We start from the raw sequence: 22,263 nt of genomic DNA on the forward strand, positions 1-22,263 counted from the left end.
GAATCCCCCCCCCCCCCCGAGTGTCTTCATTATTTTCTGTTTTTAGCTGGTGGTGTCCTAAAACACACTCAGGATCCCTGTTTACTCTATTTTGTGCAGTGCTCATGGAAAAATCTTTCATCATTGTGCTCAACGTGTGAATATTAAGGTACTAAAGGAGTGGATACTAGTACAAAAAGCTACTGAAATCACTGTTTCCTTCAATATTTCACATTTATTATTTTTTCTTTACAATAATCCAGACACTGTTACTTATTACTTATACAGAATTAGAAAATAGTGTAGGAACGTAACAGTATTACACTGAATTCAGAAGAGTCAGCTGAGCTGTAGCATAAAAAACATCACACTGTACTTATCAGTGAAACAGACTATCACAAAATGTTTGTATAAAACTTTAAATCTAACAATTTCATCTGATCTGTGTAAAATATGAAGGAGCTTTTTATCCAAAAAAACAAAATTCACATACATAAGATTGTTTTAAAAAAAGTAAAACAAACTTTTTTCCTTTAAAATAATTGTACATCTGGCAAATTTCTAACACTTATGACTTTTTTGTCTTAAAGCTTCTGGATTCTCCGACAGAGGGACCTCCCCCTAAAAACTCGAAACTCAATTCTTCGGGGCAAGTGTAAAAGCTGAATTATTGCACATAACACATACACTGCCCAAAATGAACACTGTGCCACAGTGCGTATACAGAACACATTAAAACAACGTCAACATGTACACTGGCCTGCACTCGCCTTAAGAATGGAGACAGACTGACGTATGTGGAGCCTCTACCGACCGCCCCTGCCACTACTTCCGCTCTAGAGGTGTGCGTCTGTGACAACAGTGTCACCTGCCTACTCCGGTTATTCCGAACAGCTCTCGCGTATTCCGAAGGGAAGCGTCGTCTACACTGTGCGATATTTCGGCAAGTCGACACCGCCGACCCCGGGAAGTCCCAGCCCAGTTACCGGGGATGCCGACGTACGGCAAAATGTGGATGCCGCCACCCTGCCGAATACCTGAGAGGAGTTCAAAATAATCTTAAATTGGAAATGCTTAAAATCACACACTGTCTTTCTGTGGTTTAGTTTCAGTGTGTGTGTTGGCAGAGAGATTAATAACAATAAAATGAAGTGTATCTGTGGAACAACTATTTCCACAAAAATGCTTTACAAGCTACGGACCTACGAAGCAAATTTTCCGAAGATAGGTAATGTAAAAGACCACCATTTTGGAGGACGGAAGGGGTGAGAGTGGGGATGGGTGAATTGTGACCAGTTTGTCTAAATAAAAGAACAGAGCCTAAAATACCATTTCAGTATACTGTAGCTAACACTGGTATGACTCCTCACAAGAGACTTTGTTTTTCTCAAAATAAACGTGTAATCAAACTGCTTTACTGTGTGCTACAACTCTAGCAACGTACTGTCTTCAATGACATTGCAGATAACAAAACTGAAATCTTGTCAAAAAATAACACCAGGCTGCATCTAGAGAGTCACATTATTTTACTTATAAACACCACACAATTGCTCGAAAAACTTTGACACGGCTGCTGAAGCCCAATTAAATTTAAAATTTCCATATTCCATCAGTTTCAGAGATATTTGAAAGTGGTGGAGCACGTGTTACTTCTTCACTGTACTGTTTAACATGTGGGAATGTCACACAAGAACAACTCGACTCTTAGGCAAGGAGTAGAGTATAAATCTTAAACAGTGATGGTGTTAGCTGTCTGGGAGCAACAAGAAGTGGTGGTGATTCTCTGTTCTGTAAGTTAACTGTAATTTCTTTTTTCCTTACGAACTACGGAAACAAATTGTGAAATAAAATGGTATTAAATTCCCTGTGAAAAATCCCTGGCCTATCCTGCCAGAACACCTTACACTGATCTACACTTAATAGTAACAGTGCACGCACAAGTTTATGGAGCCTAACAGTTTGTAACAGAAGAGACAAATGTAGAAGTTTCACCATGGCAAAACTAAATTTTTTGCAAGCAGCTCAGACTCCAGTTACAGCTACACAAATCACTTTACGGCAGAGAGGGGAACGCCAGTTCTACGTTACTTTCTTGTCAAATCCGACAGTCACACTATTGTGACATAACTGCTACACGATACTTACAATAAGAAGAAACGCTCCAGAGTATTTTCGGCTGCACGTCGAGACTATTCTTTAGGCAGCCTGCATATTCGGAAGCTACAGCTTTTCACACGTCGTGCTGAAGCTAGAGCATCAGGTGAGGAGAACTGTGGATAAAAATATAACTGGACAAAACGGACTAAAATACCTGGAAAGCTCATCGAACAAGAACAGATCCTGGTAGGAATGGGGTGTGGCTTAACACATATTTCGCCTTTCACCTGCCTGAGGAATAAAGCATCAATTTCAAGAAAAACAATTTTGACATCTAAAAATGGCCATATTGATTTTCGGGGAGCAAACCTTCCTGGTTTGAAACATTACAAATTTCTTCTGCATATTTGCTACTTACTCAGTTCACTCCACAGTTTTGTGGTAGTTAACAGTTCTTTTTGAAAAGAAGCAAAAGTAAAATGCGAGCATCAGAACTACAATCCAAAAAACAATGAGCTCAATTAGGAAAGAAAAACTGAGTGTACCGTAAAAAGAAAAAAAATCAGCATAGATTGCACAAGTTACAAGAACACAGTTCGAGTTCCAAAAGAAAGGGAAAACTGTACAAATGACTGCTACAAACTGTGACAACACAAGGTGGCTCTTGGAGCGACAGTGAGATCAAAACAACAATACAGACAATTAAAGACATCTGTGTATCACATTTGGGTGGAACAGTCAGTGTATAGGACACAAAACTCCTATCTATCTCCAGTGTCGAGGCAGACTTAATTGTACAAAAGAAGTAAACATGCTGACAAGGTGGGTAGATAAATACAAGAAACTGATGATGAAACAGGAAAATATACGGCAAAAATTAAGTAATAACAGTACGCACGAAAGTTATCACCGATGTCGCAGAATGTGCCTCAAATTGCACAAGTATCTACCCTAAACGTTAAATTATCTCCACTACTACAATGCAGCATTAAAGTACTGGCTGTTTTATTACATATTTCAGCATCAGGTCACACAATCTTTTGACCCAAGGTTGAGATTTACAATTAAAAACGAAACTGTTTAGAAGACAGGTACTTTGCATCCCTAAGGCATTATGACTAGTCTCTGTAAAATATTGGAACACTCTTCCATTCTCCGTGCTGGATCGAAGGGAATTTGCCCGAAGAATCTACCCATTTATTATAGCATCTATTCAATTTTTGGATGCCCCTAGTGGTATGATGGAAAATAAACAGCAAACCATGTATTTAAACTCTCCATTCTTTAGACAAGTTATGACCATTTCCTTACCCTGACAACATTACAGGGAATGAATTGTATCAGATACATAGTTTTTGTGCCAGAAGGTTATGTGACACATACTGAGGCATAAGGGCACTGCAAGTGTGTGTATACAGTTAATTCGTACATAGGCCAAAGTACACCCGCACACCAAATAGAAAATGTTGCTTACTGGTGCCAATTAAATACTGCACCAGACAATCTAATTAAGAAGCCAATTTACTGAGGCAAATGAAGCTTTCAAGTTTTATAATATCAAACCGTTGACTAGGCAGATTCCCAGTACCTATGTGACGCACATAATTTTGAGAATTTGCTCGGTAAAAAAATGTTTGCCAAAAACTCACACACTTCAGAAATCGTTTGTGTAAAAATTTACATAATACTTCGAGATATACTCCCATAAACAGAAGAAGTGCGGCACTCTTTTCTACGTAGTATCCAGTATTGTCTGAAAGCTTCATACGCTCAGAATGTAATAAATATCACTTAAATGTGCACATAATGTCAGGCAAATTTAATGCAGACGTGCACTGTGACAAAATGTGCATTACAGCAAAACTACCAATACACATTTTGCCACTTGTTCTATATATGTGTGAATAACTGAGAAAATAAACAGATTGTTTTGGTAAACCGGAATCCATATCTTTCAAAAGGTTCTGCCACTATGTAAGAGTAAAATTTGACACCTCTCCCACAAACGATATTATCAAAATTGTATCACACATATTCCGTGACAAATTTCTTGTGATAAATATTCATATTCCATTACAATTAAGTTGCACTGGGCAGAAAATTATGAAATTGAAATGAGTTTTCCCAAAACAAACTGCTTCTCAATGAGAATTTTTCTTAATGCATAAACGACTTTTATTTGTATACAGACATTTAAGAGCATGAACATATTTCATCACGTTCAAACATTCTGACATACAAAACTCACATTTAAAATAAATGCTCCTGTAGGGTGAGACGCCTGCCACTTCGCACACTCGACGACACTTCCTTGTACGTTCACAATATGTTCCTAACACTTATCGATATGGGCCTCCCGATAAACAAATTGTTCACTAGTTTAGGACTGGTTTACTTCATTATAGTGCAAAATGTGACCTACTTTCCAGAACATATAATGCTATCTGTGAACCTTAATAGCACATCAGCAATGAACACCGAAAATGTCCTGGTAAGATTATTGGTGTTTACGGGAGTAACTAGCTTAAAGATATCCTGTCGAAAAACTGCAGTTCATTTAGTACTTTCACGTGTCACAACAGTGAAACAGAAAACCTGCACGGCAACCTCCAGAAGCATTTATCAAATGGCGACTTATCCCAACTCGATGCAACTCTTGCCGAGCACTGGGAAGCCTCGTACAAAATCATTATCGTGTACTTTATCGCACGCTTATTAAATTAAATGACATTTTGAAAATAAATGCCTTACTGCCTTTGCAGCAACATAATTTTATGCCTCAATTTCCATCAATTTTAGGCATAATCACATTTATAAAATGTACGTAACGCTTTTTCCAATAATCTGAAAAAAGTGCTCTAGTTTGTATTTTTAATCTATATATGTCATGCCCCTAAAGAAATTCTCAATACAGCTACTAAATATATATATTCTCTCCAATAAACAACATATTTACATGTGAGAAATACAGTGAGACAAAATATTTAATTATATATTTACAGATATAAGCATGTTGTGCTGACCATCTTTGGATACATATAATAACTACACTTTGTGTGAAATTGGTACACCAGATAATTCACTTACGAAAACACATTTGCCATACACACTTGAGAAAGAGCAGTCAGCAGAAAGAGTTTTCCCACAACCCCAATGTCTAATACAACCAATCTAAAATTGTCCAACTAGGATTATGACAGGCAAACAGACCACTCCCAATACTGAACTGTGGTAGGTTTGACAGCAAAGCTTACTACGGACCAGTGAATTACATATTTTTAAAACTCAAAGACTGCATTTTCGGATGGGAGAAAGTTGGGAGGAAGGATAGAAAGGAGCAGACAATACATTAAATGCAAACACAAAATATACAAGGAATGAAATGTGAATGTTCCAATGTAACAGATGAGATGTGGATTTCATAGCTTATAGTAATGAGTTTCACAGGAAACACTGCTGTAGAACACGTTGGGCGCTAGCCCCAAGTGTAAATATGTACAGCAAAGGAATGAAACAGCACACCAACAAAATGAAATAGAAACAAATAAAAAATAAAAGATGTACCACAAAAAGAAAGCTTTGCTCCTTTTTATGACAGACATTAGCTAGTCTTTCAAATAATAAGACACGTACTGTCCTTCGCAGGAGGCAAAATGTTTAGTAATGCCAAAACACACACACATATAAGTAAAGTTGGACACCATCCTCTCTTTCAAAACTATTTGTTCCTTCCTCAGGGAGGAAAGGCAGATTAGCTTTGAAAATTAGTATAGTGTGTGTAATTTTGTTTCGTGACTATTGGCAGCACACTATTTTTGCCTCAATGTGCTAAGCACTGACCTGCAATTCTGTCTGTGTTCTTATAATTTTCTCATGTGAATTTTCCATTTGATATAATTTCATAAGTTTTTGAATCCTGAAACAGACTACGCACGAGAACAATTAGTTGAGGAATGTACTCTCAGGCATCAGCAGGAGACTTGCAGCTTGCGCAGATGCCACGTGTCTGTAGCTTCTCATTTCGTGTGTAGATAATCGGTACCCTTTCATTTCTTTTTTCAATTCGATACAAAGGACGAAGGAAGTACTTCTGTTTAGCTTTTCTGAGACACAGTGTCAACACTTACTCCCATTAAAACAGTAGTGCCACCCCAAGTCACATGTAACTTTTACCTTATTTTACACGACCAACACGACCAAAGCGATCATCTTCAGAAATTACGTAGCCGAGAGTTACACGCAGTCCCATATTTGTAACGAAAGGCCCTCGGCCACATAATTTCTGAAGATGCTTGTGGCGGTCGAGTGAAACCTCTAAAATAAGGAAAACATTACATGTGACAGCTCTACAATTCCAATTTCTAAAGGTCACTGTTTCCCTGCAGGCAAATGCCTGTGTTTGCTGAACTTACTCTCAGTTGCTAATCAATTGCAAATACAGCTGTAATTGTTTATACTTTTGTGTAATGAGAGTGACTTTGTGGTACAGTTGAAAATCTACTCTCTCTCTCTCTCTCTCTCTCTCTCTCTCTCTCTCTCTCTCATCCTTTTGATCTGTCAGAGGAGAAGTGCAAACAATCGGCGTGCTCCTGGTGTAAAAGAAATCATGTTCTATGGGAGTTTCTGTTCTCTGGCATGCAACAAAGTGATGCGAAGGTGACAAGATGTGGGATATGCATTTGACAGACAAGACAAAACTGCTGGATGACTAAATATATTACAAAGATGATTAAAAACGTGTCACTAGTGGTATCAAATTGTGTTTCGTCGTCACCTCCCTCCGTAACCGCAGTCCTAACTGTAAAATCTTCCCACTACTAGCTTACAATTTTTGTACACCTGTAACTGTAGCATTTCTCACAGTTCACTTTTGAATGAATTATATTGAGGTGAGAGAAAACGACATACAACTTGTCACGACCCGTAGGAGTCTGAAAGACGTGACAAGCAGCAATTGTTCGGGCTAACTCCAGCTGCGCAAAGCAAAAATGAAATTGTAAATTTCTACAGAAACACTGGAGAAACTGCATCTGATGACTCTCGTGAAAAACACCTGGTATATTTCCCAGGATATTAGTGACTGCCGGGAAATGTACGTCGTATGCCGAACCAAAGTTTGGGTAAAAACTGCAGTACATTGCCGACAGTATCTCACATTTTGATCGGTGAACCTTTCTGAGGGGTTCAATTTATTTGGCAGGCCCTTAGGCAGAGTGCTGAAACTGTCAAAAAGGGTGAGCTCCAGGAAACAGATCTCACGATCGTTTCTGAAAGGCCAAAGTTTGATACAGGAATACTGTTCCCGAAACCACATCAGCTCGTCGGAAATTTAACAGAAAACGTTAACACAGTCTGATACTTAGTGTCTGCTTCCAGAAAGCACTCACTTCCTCTAAAATTGCTCGAGAAAAGAATACGCTTGCAAAGAACACGTTTCCTCCGACAGAAGAGGTCGCCGATTGCTTCACACACACACACACACACACACACACACACACAAATGGAATATAAACCTGTAGCATTATGCTGATACAGTAGCTGTCTACCCAGTATATCAACTGAATACAGATTAAGAAATATCTCAGCACTACTGTACAATGAAATTATAGCTCAGTGTGTGTCATAAGTAACTTATAATGCCAGTTCTGTATGCATAAGCAGTTTTCAGAATCTGCGTCTCCATCTCAAAACTACGGTCCTGCTCAGAAAATAAGGTATGACACTGCCTGTCATATACAATAGAGTAGTGGAATTAACAAATGAAAGAGAAAACTGGCACACACTGGAACATGTCCTTTGTCACCTCCACGTATTATTATTGTTCTTTTTCTTACTCCAGAGATTATTGTTGTTCTTTTTCTTATTAACAACACAACAGAGACTTTACAAAACCACGGTGGGTGAAAAAGCTACAAGCATAATTTGGCCGCAAAATGACGTGATGCGTACTGCCGTGTACACCAGAAATCGTACTCGTGCACAGTATTCGATTTTGCAAACCAGGACATAGTGCCATCCGGTGAACAGGAAAAGTTGCTGCCATTTCTCCGTACTGTCAGAACTCCACCCAGATAACCATCGTCTTCATCTGATTTTACCCTGAAACAGAGAAACAAAAATTGTTACCACCAACTTTCTTTCGGTTACGAAGTATGACAGTTAGTGTTGAGGCCGTGAACATGTGTAATCTGAATAAACTATATTTCTTTATTAAAAAAAAAAGCAACAACAATAACAATTAATGACAATATCATACGAGAAGTGCACAACAAGTATAAGAAAGATTAAACCCATTCATATTCTATGCCAAAAAATACATACGATTTACTCAAACTATACTTTGCCATTCATAGTAGATGGCACTGTAATTGACAAATATTAAGTGTGCCTGTTTCTGGAATTAAAAACCCTCAAATCTGTTTCTACATTTCATTTAAAATGTATAGATAAACCTTTGTGTTCTAACGCTTGACACTTATGTTCAAACGTTATCGATTGTTCCAAACGTGATTCCACAGCACAAATAATATGGCTAGATATTGACGTTTCTGGCAAATAAGCTACTCGTATGGTAATTTAGTTTTTAGTTCGCTACGGGGTTGACTGTGGAGAGTCCCCAGATCGTGCTCAATTCTGGAAGCCGCCTTAAACCTCACCATCAGGGTGACAGATTTCAGAACGTTTCATCCGACTGCCGTTGGCTCCTATGCAGCTACCAGCTGAATACAAACCACAACTGTTGTAATAACGTAAAATGTCCACGAATTGATAATGACAAGCACACTTGCCGCGGATACTCACCGGAATAGAGCACCGCTACGGTGAGAGGCGAGGGCACTCACCGAAATCGAGGACGCTAATGGTGAAATGAAAACAATCGTGCGGCACTGTCGGCCGGGAAGCCCCGTGCGGGGTAGTTCGGCCGCCGTATTGCGAGTCCCTTTTAGTCGACGCCACTTCGGCGACTTGCGGGTCAATGATGACGAAAATTATGATGAAGGACACACACGACACCCAGTTCCCTGCTGGGAATCGAACCCGGGCCTCCTGTGTGGTAGGCGGAAAAGCAATCGCTATGCTACGGAGGCGGACCCCTAGTGGTGAGAGGCAAAGGGACTCACCGATATCGAGCATCCCCACGGGGACAGAAAACTATCCCGCCTACGCCGTCATTCCCGGTTCATGCTAAAGGGGCAACCGTACTGTACTATCAAATTTGCAGTACTACAGTAAGTTTTGAACATAAATACCGACAGTTCAAACACAAAAATTAACATTTACATCACAAATTAAATGTAGAATCAAATACGTCAGTGCTTAATTGCAAAAACGGGCACAGTCGATAGTTGCGATTACAGTGCCACATTCCATGAATGGCAAAGTAAAATTTGAGTAAACCGTACCTATTTTTTCGTACAGAACATGAATGTATGATACAACTGGTGGCTCCCATTTGAAAATATAAAGTGAGCTCACCCACACAGGAAGGGTAGTTTAGGTGGTGATCAATTGTAGGACATACAGTGTTACAGAGTCACTGCATCTCATTTGATTCCTTGTGACGACTTATCTCTGCGTATGTGCTGCACGATAGTGTGTGTGTCTTGTCTGGAAACAAATTTTGTTCCATCTACCAACCTCTCTCTCCACCCTCAAATTTGCATCCAGTACTGCATAGTTCTTTTTTGGATTTGTTTTTCTGCCAGTGTTAGTTAAGAGGAAACAATGGTACACAACAGTATGGACAGGTTTATTGACAAAGAGGAGTTGGCGGAGTGTGAACCGAATGGAAAAATTTAATAATGTGACATAAAAATATGCACTTGCTGGATACTTCATTGCTCACTGGTATATAAATGACTCAAATATTTGTGAAGAGATCAGTATCAAGGAAGAACAACTGCTGTATAGCTTACTCAACTAAGTAAAGACGCTAAAAACATGTGGGAAAGTTTCAACATCCTTTGAAAATGTAAAATTATTGTGTTTAATGTAAGTTAGCGGAATGAAAAACATGTAGCTATATTATTAAAAAGGAAACTTCATAAAAGATTATGACATTTATGATTTGTAATAAGAACACTGAATAATTTATCACACGATAACTTTTATATCGACGTCACTTTCCGTGATTTACTGATCTTATTAATTTAGCAAAAAGTCTACAGAAACTGAAATCTTCAATTTACTGAACACCTTTTTGCACGACAATTAAGAGTATGTCACTCAATGTCATGCTAGAAATACTACTGGCAGCATTTCTATATTTTCTAGCTGTGACATCATCGGTATACAGTGAAAATTTTAAATGTCAATTTATTTACATCAGTTCTATTTCAGTATACAGTGAATACTCTCTTTTACAGTTTTGAGAGAACTTTTAAAAAATGGTGTAAACTGTGTGAAAATACATTTTAAGCATATAAGGTTTATATTTTGGCAAGCGCTCATACTGCCTGATAAAAAGAATTCAGAAATATAGTTTGCTTCAGTTCCTTCTGCTAAATCTTTTTTTTATATGGATTTCTAGTTCATAAATACATTAAAAAGTTTTGATGCCTAAATGAAAAATTTAGCAGGAGACTGAAAGCAATTATGAGACCTAGACACATGTTACATACATTTATTTGCCAGCAAACTCTAGACAAGAAGCAAATCTAACTTCAAATCACAAAATTTCCTTCATTGTCCACCAAAAATGAATTTTTCCAAGCAAAAGTACGACAGGATAGCAGGGGGACAACAGATCTCGTTGACTGCACTAAGATGATGGACCCAATGACAGAATTAAGTTCTATAAAGGTCACTTTGAAGTTAAAAGTATGTAGATACGAGCAGTGTAATGAAATCTAATTATGTACTACAGGATATAGAGCAGAAAGCCAGTTAAATTTTAGATGTGCTTGCAGGTCCCATCCTAACCAACCCCTCAGAAGTCAGAATGTATTCTGAAAGAAACACAGAAAGTGTGTAACAATTATGACTGTATTTAAATTGTTTACGCTTCAGTATTAGTTCCCAACCCAAGCACCACATTAGTAATTGCTACATATTCCTAAAAAAATCGTAGGTCACAATCCACTCCATAACTTCTGCTTTGAATCGAAGTTAATACTCCATTTTTTTTACAAATCTATAACTGTTCAAAGATAGTTTGTATATTATTTGCAAGTGGTGCTACAGCTCTTGTCTGTAGTTGCAAACTTTCCTTTTGTTTGGAATAATACTGCCGCTTCAGCCCACCTCCAGCACTTTGTTCGATAACACAACTACACACTATACTACACATAGTGCATTCATTATTTGGTAGTCACTGTTAAAGAATTTTTTCAACTTTTAATGTCAATTCAGAAGGACGACGACTTGAGCTCAAGAAAGTTCACCGAGTAATTTTTGTAAACACTATTTCAAAACCAGCATCTTGTTAAATATGTCACAATTATATAGTCCTTTTTACACCTTACCATTAACGTTGTTTCATTTGATGTGAATGGTGGAAATGAATAATTTTGATACTACAAAGGTAGGTGGGGATCAACATCCTAAACAGACATTGAAGGGATCAACAAAATATGTTATAAAGAGTAGGAGAACTTCAATTCCGGTAACATCAAAATGGAGTTATACTGTATTTGCACAAAACAATGATTAAGTGAAACCCAGTTCGCTCTGTTCATCCACAAGATCCAGAAAGCAGTAGATAATGGTGCCCGGGTTGAAGCCATATTTTTACAATCCGGAAGGCATGGAACACAGTTCCGCACTGCAAACTACAAGGTTTCGAGCATATGGAATATCAGTTCAGCTGTGAGATTGAACTGAAAGAGTTCTTAGCAAACTTATGACAGTAAGTCATTCTTAATGGAGAGAAATCTTTAAGTGTATTAATAACTTCAGGTGTATCACAAAGGAGTGTTATTGGACTATTACTTTAAAAACAAAGATGATGTGACTTACCAAACGAAAGCTCTGGCAGGTTGACAGACACATAAACAAACACAAACATACACACAAAATTCAAGCTTTCGCAACCAACGGTTGCTTCACCAGGAAAGAGGGAAGGAGAGGGAAAGACGAAAGGATGTGGGTTTTAAGGGAGAGGGTAAGGAGTCATTCCAATCCCGGGAGCGGAAAGACTTACCTTAAGGGGAAAAAAGGACAGGTATACACTCGCACACACAAACAAAGGCGCGCGTGTGCTAATGCAACTCTGTGTGTGCCGCCTTTCGGCCGCCGCGTCCACATTTTGCTCGTGTCTGTTTTTAGACCTGCACACCTTTGTAAGGGGGGTGGGGGTGGGGGGGCGACGAAGGCATTACTGGCGAAAGCTTTATTTGTGACAGTATTTTTTTTTTTTTTTTTTTTTTTTTTTTTTTTTTTTTTTTTTTTTTTTTTTGCGACTTGGCATCTCCACTATATGGTGAGTGGCAACTTTCCTTTTCATAATATTATTCTGCATTTTCACATACGTAATGCACTCCACATCATTCCTAATCTGCTAAACGTATGACATCCTCGAGCATCCCTGACGATTCTTTCCCTTGATAGGCCCTTCTGCTAGTTTTATTTAACATCAATAGTTGACACATGCGATATTATTGATAGTATTTTTAAGAACAATCGATATATCGATTGTTTTGTGCATGTATTTCAAATCAAGAATTCCTTATGGTTTTAAATACAACAATACTAGATATGCAAATTTTGTTTTATAAAAAGTAACGTATTTAATATCTGTCCTTCAGTCTGTTGTTTAAAATACAGCATTACAAGGTACAAAAACTTTGTTTTATAAAAAGTAAGGTACTTAAATCTTTCTCGTTTAGTCTGTTGCGTTTTTCATTAATTATTTCTCTTGCCTTGTAGAAAACTCTCTCTGCAGGACTGAAGTCGCTGGATGGCACAAATATTTAATGACTGTTACACACAACATACTATTAAATTTTGCTCAATATTCTATTCCACACAAGCTTGCTTGTCTATTACATGTTTTTCAAAGTACTGACATAGGTCAATTATGGCATCACTGACTGGTGTAAAGATACGAACGTTACACTGTTGATGATTGGGCAAAAAAGTAGTACATATTGACCTATGTCGGTCAATTATTTTAAGTGTGTTGACCAGAGCGATGTTTGCCAAGTCACACTTTAGCTTTGAGCATAATTGACCTCTGTCGGTCAACAGTTTTAAATGTGTTGACCGGAGTGATGTTCGCCAAGTCACACTTTGGCTTTAAACAAAATTCTGCTGTCATTTCCTAAGTTCAATGGCAGTGGTCACCAAGCCTGAATTATGATGGCAGTGTTCCATACACAGTTTTTACAGTATGTGTGTGGATCACCTCCACAAAGGCAAATTAAGTATCCGATTGCCGCCACATTATCCCCTACTTTAGTGTTTACTGCAACTCATAGCCATAACTTCGTCAAGAAGCTCAATCAGGCACGTGCATTACTTTTTGACTAGATTCTAGACCATTTCAGGTCAAATATACTAATCTTGAATAATGACCATCTATTTTATATGGCCCGTATTGCCGGATGTTACAGATTAGATATAGACTTGTTCATAAGTTCAATCATGACCATTTGTGTGCTAAGGTAATAGGATGTTCATGCATTTTTACCATAGCTAAGCAAGTGCTTAACAATTAAGTCTTAAAAATTTCTAGATCCGTATTTACTCGAATGTAAGCCGCACCTGAAAAATGAGACTCGAAATAAAGGAAAAATAAATTTTCCGAATCTAAGCCGCACCTGAAATTTGAGACTCGAAATTCAAGGGGAGAGAAAAGGTTTAGGCCGCACCCCCAGATCGAAACAACGTTGGTCCATTGGAATATGAGACACAATTTAGGTCGAATGAATGACGATACAGCTACAGTAGTTTGGTTCGACTCGTAAGCTTAGCAGTTAAGCTTTACCAGGTAGCCATTGCTATGCGTCAGGCGCTCTGTCCGTATTTATACGGGTACCCTTCCTTTTTCACGTGCTTTGTCTGGTTTGAATCGATTGCTTATTTTGCTTTGATCTGGTAAGTGCCGTTTTCTTTGTTATAGGTGTTTACGTCACTCTAAGCAGAAAATGCATTACTGTACCGTGTCATGCATTGTTTGTCGCATTCTGATAGTGCGTGTTTACGGCCTGTCGCCGCTCGCGGCATGGCTTGCTTTTGTGCGCGCTACCGCCGCTTACAATTAAAACAAAGAGAGAGGAATCGTCTCATTAGCGAAACAATGGCAAGAGACTGCTATTTGTTGTTACTTACACTGCTGCTTTCTTTGATAATGATCAACAAGAACCATATAATAGACTGCGTATGATAGAACATGTTCTGAATGAGAGTTAAGGCGAAAAATTTTCTCCGTTTGAAAATCCTTGCGGCCGCTTCTTTAGTACATCAAATTCTGCACAGAAATTAGTCATGTTAGATTTAAAAATCTAGTCAGTTGCCGTGCTTCATTTCTGACTGTATCACTATTAGGCATAAGAATAATACGAATATAAACATGACACGATACGTATATTCTTCCGCGTTTGCTGTTGTCTCACTCTGGTTTCGTAGTTTATTAAGCAGACAGGATTTAAATGAGATAGCAGCAAACACAAAAGAATACATGGCATAATGTTTACATTCGTATTATTCTTATGGTGAAGAGAATACTGCATGTGATTCATATTTCATCAGGTTCCTATTAGCAACCATTTCTTCCCACAGGTAGGAAAAAATTTAGAACGTAGAGTTGGTCATATTGACAAACATCCCAGTCCTGCCAGTCGGATTTTCGTAGTACATTGAAATTCTGCTACATTCGAAGATGAACAATACGGAATTTGTATTTAATTCGTTCGATAATGTATGAAAATGCAGTGGTCGAAATTTATTTACTGACGCAGAGGTTTTGGCGCCAGTATTTATCTTTGTGCCCACAAAGCATGCCTGATTGCCTGTGTAGCGCTACATATATTCGACGGCAGAAGTTAGTTGTGGCGGCACCTACCAACATTTTTCAGAACTTCCGCTTGCCTTGCACTCGATTCTAAGCCGCAGGCGGTTTTTTGGATTACAAAAACCGGAAAAAAAGTGCGGCTTAGATTCGAGTAAATACGGTAGTCATAATAATGACGATGTTAGCTTTATATTATCCTTCCCACTCCTAAGTTCTTTTTAGGTGATTAAACTTCATGCTTAAGCACAAAACTTTCCAAGACAGGCCATACATTGTAAGCACATGTCTTCCTCATATAATGACCAATGAATACTTCATAAATGTTAAGACAGTCAATCTAAGTACGTTCTGCACAGGATAACATATACGCCCTTTTCCTCAGCTATATCTTTTATTTCACTCTACTAGTAAATTCAAGGTCAGGAGTTAAGTTCGCGTCTTGTCCCAACAAGTAACTATCATACAGTTTATGTGCAGGCGCAAGGTATCGAGTACGCCTAGGCGGGCCTCGTGACGCTACGGTCAGTTCCAGTACAGCACTCGTGGCTGCCGCATCGCGGTCCCGAAGTGGGGCTGCCGCAGTTCCAGATGAGTTTTTACAGTATGACAATTTATGGCTATGTAGTTTTAGCTTGACGATGTCCACTATGGATAAACGGTAGTTACTTTTATTCTGAAGAAGGTTGGGTTATCCTGAATGAAACCTAGGTAAATTCTAGGTAAACGGTGCAACTGAGACTGTTGGTTATTAAAATTAAAATTAATATTTATACAGTTGCTGATAGGACCAAGAAATGTTGAAAACATTCAAGTCATATGTAAAGGTTGTTACTGGCGCCATAGTTAGTGTCCAGTCCCTAGTGAATGTGACAGGAGCTTAGCTCAGCTTTCAATGTTCCTTTACAAAGGAAAGCCCAGGAGAATTGCCCCAATTTAAGACTCATATCACTGAAAAGATGAATGAAATAAGTATCTTTAACAATATGACCACCTCAATGTCAACCAGCAGAATTTTCAAAAGCACTGATCAGTTGAAAACCAACTCGCACTTCTCTCACGTGATAAACTGAAAGCTTTGGATCGAGGCAACCTGGTACAGGCAGTGTTTCTCGATTGCTGAAAAGCGTACGACTCAGTACCCCACCTATGCTTATTGTCAAAAGTATCACGGAGTATCAAGTGAAATCTGTGACCGGATTGAGGACTTTTCGACAGTGAGGACACAGCACATTATCTCGGATGGAGAGTCATCGTCAGATATAGAAGTACCTTCGAGTGTGCCCAGGAAACTGTGTTGGGACCCTTGCTGTTCATGTTGTACATTAATTACCTTGCAGACAATATTAAAAGTAAAATCAGGCTTTGTGCAGATGATGCAGTTATCTGTAATGAAGTACTACCTGAGATAAGCTGCATAAATATTCAGTTAGATCTTGATAAGATTTCAGTGTGGTGCAGACATTGGTAACTTGCTCCAAATGTTCAGAAATGTAAAATTTTGCACTTCACAAAATGGAAAAATGTGGTATCCCATGATTATAATGTCAATGAATCACTGCTGGAATCAACCAACTCCTACAAATACCTGGGTGTAATGCTTTGTAGGAATATGAAATGGAATGATCACACAGGTTCAGTCATGGGTAAAGCAGTGGTAGACTTCGGTTTACTGATAGAATATTGGGGAAGTGCAATCTGTTTACAAGAGAGATTGCTTACAGATTACTCATGTGACCAACTCTAGAACATTGCTCAAGTGTGTGGCATTCGTACTGGATAGAACTAATAAAGCACTCCGTCTTCAGGCCACGAGTGGCCTACCGGGACCATCCGACCGGCGTGTCATCCTCGGTGGAGGATGCGGACAGGAGGGGCGTGGGGTCAGCACACCGCTCTACCGGTCGTAAGACGGTATTCTCGACCGAAGCCACTACTATTCGGTCGAGTAGCTCCTCGATTGGCATCGCGGGGCCGAGTGCACCCCAAAAAATGGCAACAGCGCACGGCGGCCCAGACGGTCACCCGTCCGAGTGCCGACCACGCCCGACAGTGCTCAACTTCGGTGATCTCACGGGAACCCGTGTATCCACTGCGGCAAGGCCATTGCCCGGATAGAACTGATAGGGGATATAAAGAAGAGCAGCACGAATGGTCACAGGTTTGTTTAATCCGTGGGAGTGTGTCACAGAGATGCTAAAAGAACTGAAATGACAGACTCTTAAAGACAGAAAGTCTACAAAGTTTCAAGAACTGGCTTTAAATTATTACTTTGCTGATATACTACAACCCCCTACATATCGCTCACACAGGGATTGCGAGGGTAAGATTAGAATAATTACTACACGCACAGAGGCTTTCAAACAATCAATCATTCTTCCTGCACTCCATATGCGAATGGAACAGAAAGAAATCGTAGTAACTGGTACGTGGAACGTACCCTTAGCCACGCACCTCGTGGTGGTTTGCAGAGTGTAGATGTACGAGGGTGAGTCAAATGAAAACCTTACATTTGTAAAAACAAATCAAAATTTTGTGTTGTTATCCTGCAAGTTGGTAAGTGTGCTACAAACAGCATGCAGAATGGCCTGTAGGTGGGAGCATAGTGCAGACGCACACACCGTCGCAGTATCGGGATAAAGATGGCCGCCCCACTTGCGACTTGTACCTGGGAAGAACAGTGTTCCGTTATTTGGTTTTTGCGTAGTGAAGGTTCAGTACGGTGATGCACGTTTGTCACAGCAGCAAGTCTACGAATGGAGTAGGAAGTTCGCAAATGGTGTGACTTCAGTGGAAGATGCTACTCGTCCAGGTCAGGCACGACGAGTTGTGACGACACAGAACATTGCAGCAGTGGAAGCCACAGTGAAGGAAAACCGCCGAGTGACACTGAATGACATTGCAGCACATTTACAGATTAGTCACGGGTCAGCACACCACATTGTGCACGATGTGCTCCAGTTTCAAAAAGTAGTGTCTGCAAGATGGGTGCCACGGCAGCTGACTCCTCAAATGAGAGAACGACATGTGGGTGCTCGTGATGAACTTCTTCGGCGCTTTGAAGGAGAAGGTGACGGCTTCCTTGTAAGAACTGTTACTGGGGACGAAACCTGGGTATATGTTTGGCCCACTCAATGATGCACTGGGAGGAAAGAAGTTCCGTTCTGATGAAGAGGTACGTGACGCGGTGCCCGAGTGGTTGCGCGGACTATGAAATTAATTTTTTTCTAAAGGATTTTATGCACTTTCTAAGCGCTTGAGGACTTGTATTGAGTGTGGGGGAGATTATGTTGAAAAGTGATACAGCTTTGTACCACTTCTGCACAATAAATAATATTTTAAAAAATATTTAAGGTTTTCATTTGACTCACCCTCATAGATGAAATCCACAGTTTTCATGGTCATTAGGTCAATTAAAGATAATGAGATTTAATCCTCGAGCGGGTGCGCCATTTTTTACAGAATGAGCAAGTGTGTGCCATACTTTGTACATATGTAAGGAACAGCTGTCTTTATGTTAGCAAGATAAATATGCACGAGCAAAATCGTAGTTTAATCTTAGTTAATTAAACAATGATAAAATGAACTTACATTATATGAGCTAAATCACTGTTTAATCAAACACTACTAAAATAAACTTTCATTCTACCACACTGTGGCACCATGCAAGTGTTACCCCACAGTAATGACCCACTAAAAGCATTAAACAGTGCAGCTGCATCAGATCACTGCCAATCGCATATTTGATTACTGATTATCTTGCAAGTAACTGCCGCAGTCTGGGATTGCACCACTAACTCTGAATCTAGGTCATTTTCTTACGTGGATCACACTTTTATTTTCTCACCTAGCTCGTTGTTTATTGTATGTAATTGCTGCTCATTTGGATGGACGACAGCACTGTATTAATTCAAGCAATAACGAAGGAATAGATATGGGTTCGCAAAACTTTTTTTATTTTTATTTTTAAAAAGAGAACAACACCAACACTGGAACGGCAAGAGATTGTGTTATTAATGGATGGTGCACTTTAAACATAGACACACCTGCTCGAGTGTTAGGTGTGTGTACAGTGAAATACAAAATCTTAGCCCACAGTAACAGTATCGTAGCATGTGGCAGTGCATAGCGAAGATGTGAGGCAATGTATCATCACTAACACACTGTAACCTGAAGTAAGGATCATGCTCTCTATCATGACTGACCATTCACAGACAAAATCAATCAATTACTGATGAGAGCAACAGGGTTTGCTATCTTCCTCACATGACAAATTTGGTTTCGTTTTCTGAAGAATGAATTCACAGGGGAAGTTGTACTGTAATTCTTGCTTCTGAAGGGGTAATTATTCTTATTTTTTAATGAAATTTTGTGTTAGATTACTATTATAGCCAGTTCACTACTTATTGTTCATTGTACTTATCCTTTTAAACGTATGTCAATAAAATTACACTGAAGATAATTTATTCTATATCGAATAGAAGACAGGCAGATAACCGGGCAGATGTCACTAAATGCGATGACATAAATAACAAACTGCATCGACTGCTTTCACAAGCTCGTGACAGAAGGTAATGGCGTACACATCGTTCTACCCAAATGCGACTGGCACTACTCGTTCACGTCAAAAGCTTAAGTTCCCTGTAACACCAATTCTAGTTGGCTCTGACCAGCAATACTGTCATATCTGTTACACCCACAATTCCATAAATTTTGCAGAACTGAACACTGTACGAAGATGGGAAACAGTATTTTGTAAAAGATTGCCACAAAGTTCACGTTCTGATGAGGGATCGTTTCTAAATCCTAATCCCGGCAGAATAACTAACTGACGGCACGTGGCCAAAATCGACCTTCATTGGCCAGTCAGTTGCGGATTCCAAAAGGTAACGTTCACAATAGAATGCCACATTGCGGGACATACCATTCCGGCAAAAAATACACTGTGTTGTTAATAAATACATTTCAGTATGAGGTCTAATATACCATTCCTACAATGATGTTTTCCACGTACTGTATCTATTGCCTGACGAAAGACGTTCGTACGTTAATGTAGTTCGAGAGTGGGAAGTACCCCATTTTTGGGAGGTTTCTTACGATTTGTGCTGATCCTGTGCTTTTGATTGTGCGTGCTGCAGACTGGTGTTTCTGCCTGTCGGGTTGAGTCGTCAGCTCCTTGGGGACAGCGAGGAAAGGCAGGGAGTGCACGTGACCTCTGTGACCCCCAAAGAAATCATCGTGGCACTGATGTTCAGATTTTATGGTACTACTACTCTTCTGAGCCTCGTGCGAGACAGATGCATAACAACATAGCTGGAATCTGATGCATGCGCAGCCAATTCACTGAGAGAAGTCAGAGTCGTATATTATAGGAAATACAGTGAGTTCAACTTCTCTGGGTGTGTTATTCCACTGGAAAAAGAAACGTCTGTCTTGGCATCTTCAATGCAATGCATCGAAGTCCACAGTGGGAGAAGCTGTCCCACAGTTTGAGGGTACCGAATAGCAGGACCCTCGCAGCATCAATATTGTACAATGACTGTGAGAGAGTGTGTGTGTGTGTGTGTGTGTGAGAGGGGGAGAGAGAGAGAGAGAGAGAGAGAGAGAGAGAGAGAAATTGGATAGCCTTGGAAGGAAAGACGTATTTCTGCAGAACTTACGAGTGCGTGTTCAGACGCTGAAAATCACCGGTTCTTGTTGCGCATACGTGACGTCCTGGACCTCGGCGCCGTGGATCCGGAGCCGATGCTGAACATCCCCACTGAGCCGGGCGTACTTTGGCCGAAGACGTTCGGCACACTGCCTCCTGAAAAAGAACGGACAGTGCCCGTAAGTAACAAGGGAGATACCTGTCAGCTCTCTGCAATCCTTATTTACTTATATTTATAACTAAAAGGTCGATTCAAAGTAGAACTCGACGGAATAGAAGGGAAAGCAATATCACCGTCAAATGGAGTTGTGTTTGCATTTGATGGAACATCAACAGAACGTCACTTCACTTGGCCCAGTACCGAACAGAGAACGTGTGATTCCAATATACTGTCTGTGATACAATAAGACAGGATATAGTAACTAGCAAAGATAATTAATGGCAAAAGCAAAGTACTTGACAAGGTTTGTAATGTAAGCAGCTGAGAAATGAAACAACTGGAAAAGTATGACACACACACACACACACACACACACACACACACACACACACACATTTTGAAACACTGACATTTATTTTTTAGACAAAACACATATACACAAACATGGCAAACAATATTTATAAGGCAATACATAGAGCCTTTTTACCGCATCCAATGCTTATGTTTTCCTTTTAAGTACCAAACAATGTAAAAAAACATTTTTCACTATAAAAAAAAGTATTTTAAATGAAAATTGTATAGTGTTTTTCTTTGTTTAGTTACTGTAAAAACTAACGATTTTTTGGTTTCAAATACTCTAGTGCACAAATCTTAAGGATGAAAGGAACTTTTGGACAATCTGTCACTGCCAAGTAACACAGCTCGAAGGTAGGTAGATTGGGGTTTAACGTCACATCGACATTGGGGTCAGTAGAGATGAAGCACGTGCTCAGAATATTTCGAGAAAGAGGAAGGAAACTGGCCGTGGCCTTTCCGAGGGAACTAGCTCGGAACAATTTAGGGAAATCGGGGAAAACTTAAATTTCAGCAGCTGGAGGAAAAATTTGAACTGTTGTCCTCCAAAATGTAAGTCCAGAGTGCTAACCACTGCAGTACCTCACTCGGTAACGCAGCTCACAAACTTGGACCCTACGTAGAAACAACTGTTACAATATAGTACAGAAGTACTCGAAAGAAATAAGTACACAACGAGACGAGCAGAAATGATACTTCTATTCACCAAAATGATCGTGTTTGACAATTGGAAATGATACTTCTACTCACCAAAATAATCGTGTTTGACAATGTTCCCAAGTGTATTACACGTTCCCACCTGTCGTCATATAAGGGCGCGTCCAGAATTGTCGAACACAGTAATTTTGAAGGTCCAGGTGTTACAGTACGGGGAGGGATAAACTTGTATGGACATATTACATCCAAATCTTTGCACACACCACTGTGACACTGTAATCCTACCCCACGGGCATCTTTTTCAGAGGTGCCCTCAGCCCGACATCATTTTAATGATAACAAGGTGCGCCCATATGAAACTGTGCAGGTGGAGGAGTTCTTTCAATGAGAGGATATTCAGTAAATGTACTAGTATGC

At 39.5% G+C, this 22,263-nt stretch overlaps 1 protein-coding gene across 1 annotated transcript in view; it reads right to left on the reverse strand.

The window, feature by feature from the left end:
- Positions 1–204: 204 nt before the first annotated feature.
- The window catches only part of LOC126212621 (mucin-19-like), a 135,788-nt gene continuing 113,729 nt past the window's right edge, over positions 205–22,263 (reverse strand). Inside the window, exons 13-14 of the mRNA XM_049940050.1 lie at positions 20,686–20,831; positions 205–8,175 (exon numbers count right to left, since the gene is read on the reverse strand). Coding sequence (XP_049796007.1) covers positions 20,710–20,831 — 122 coding nt within the window. The 3' untranslated portion in view covers positions 205–8,175; positions 20,686–20,709. The remainder of the gene's footprint in view (positions 8,176–20,685; positions 20,832–22,263) is intronic.

The sequence above is a fragment of the Schistocerca nitens genome, chromosome 11, assembly GCF_023898315.1.
Source record: "Schistocerca nitens isolate TAMUIC-IGC-003100 chromosome 11, iqSchNite1.1, whole genome shotgun sequence".
NCBI lineage: Eukaryota > Metazoa > Arthropoda > Insecta > Orthoptera > Acrididae > Schistocerca > Schistocerca nitens.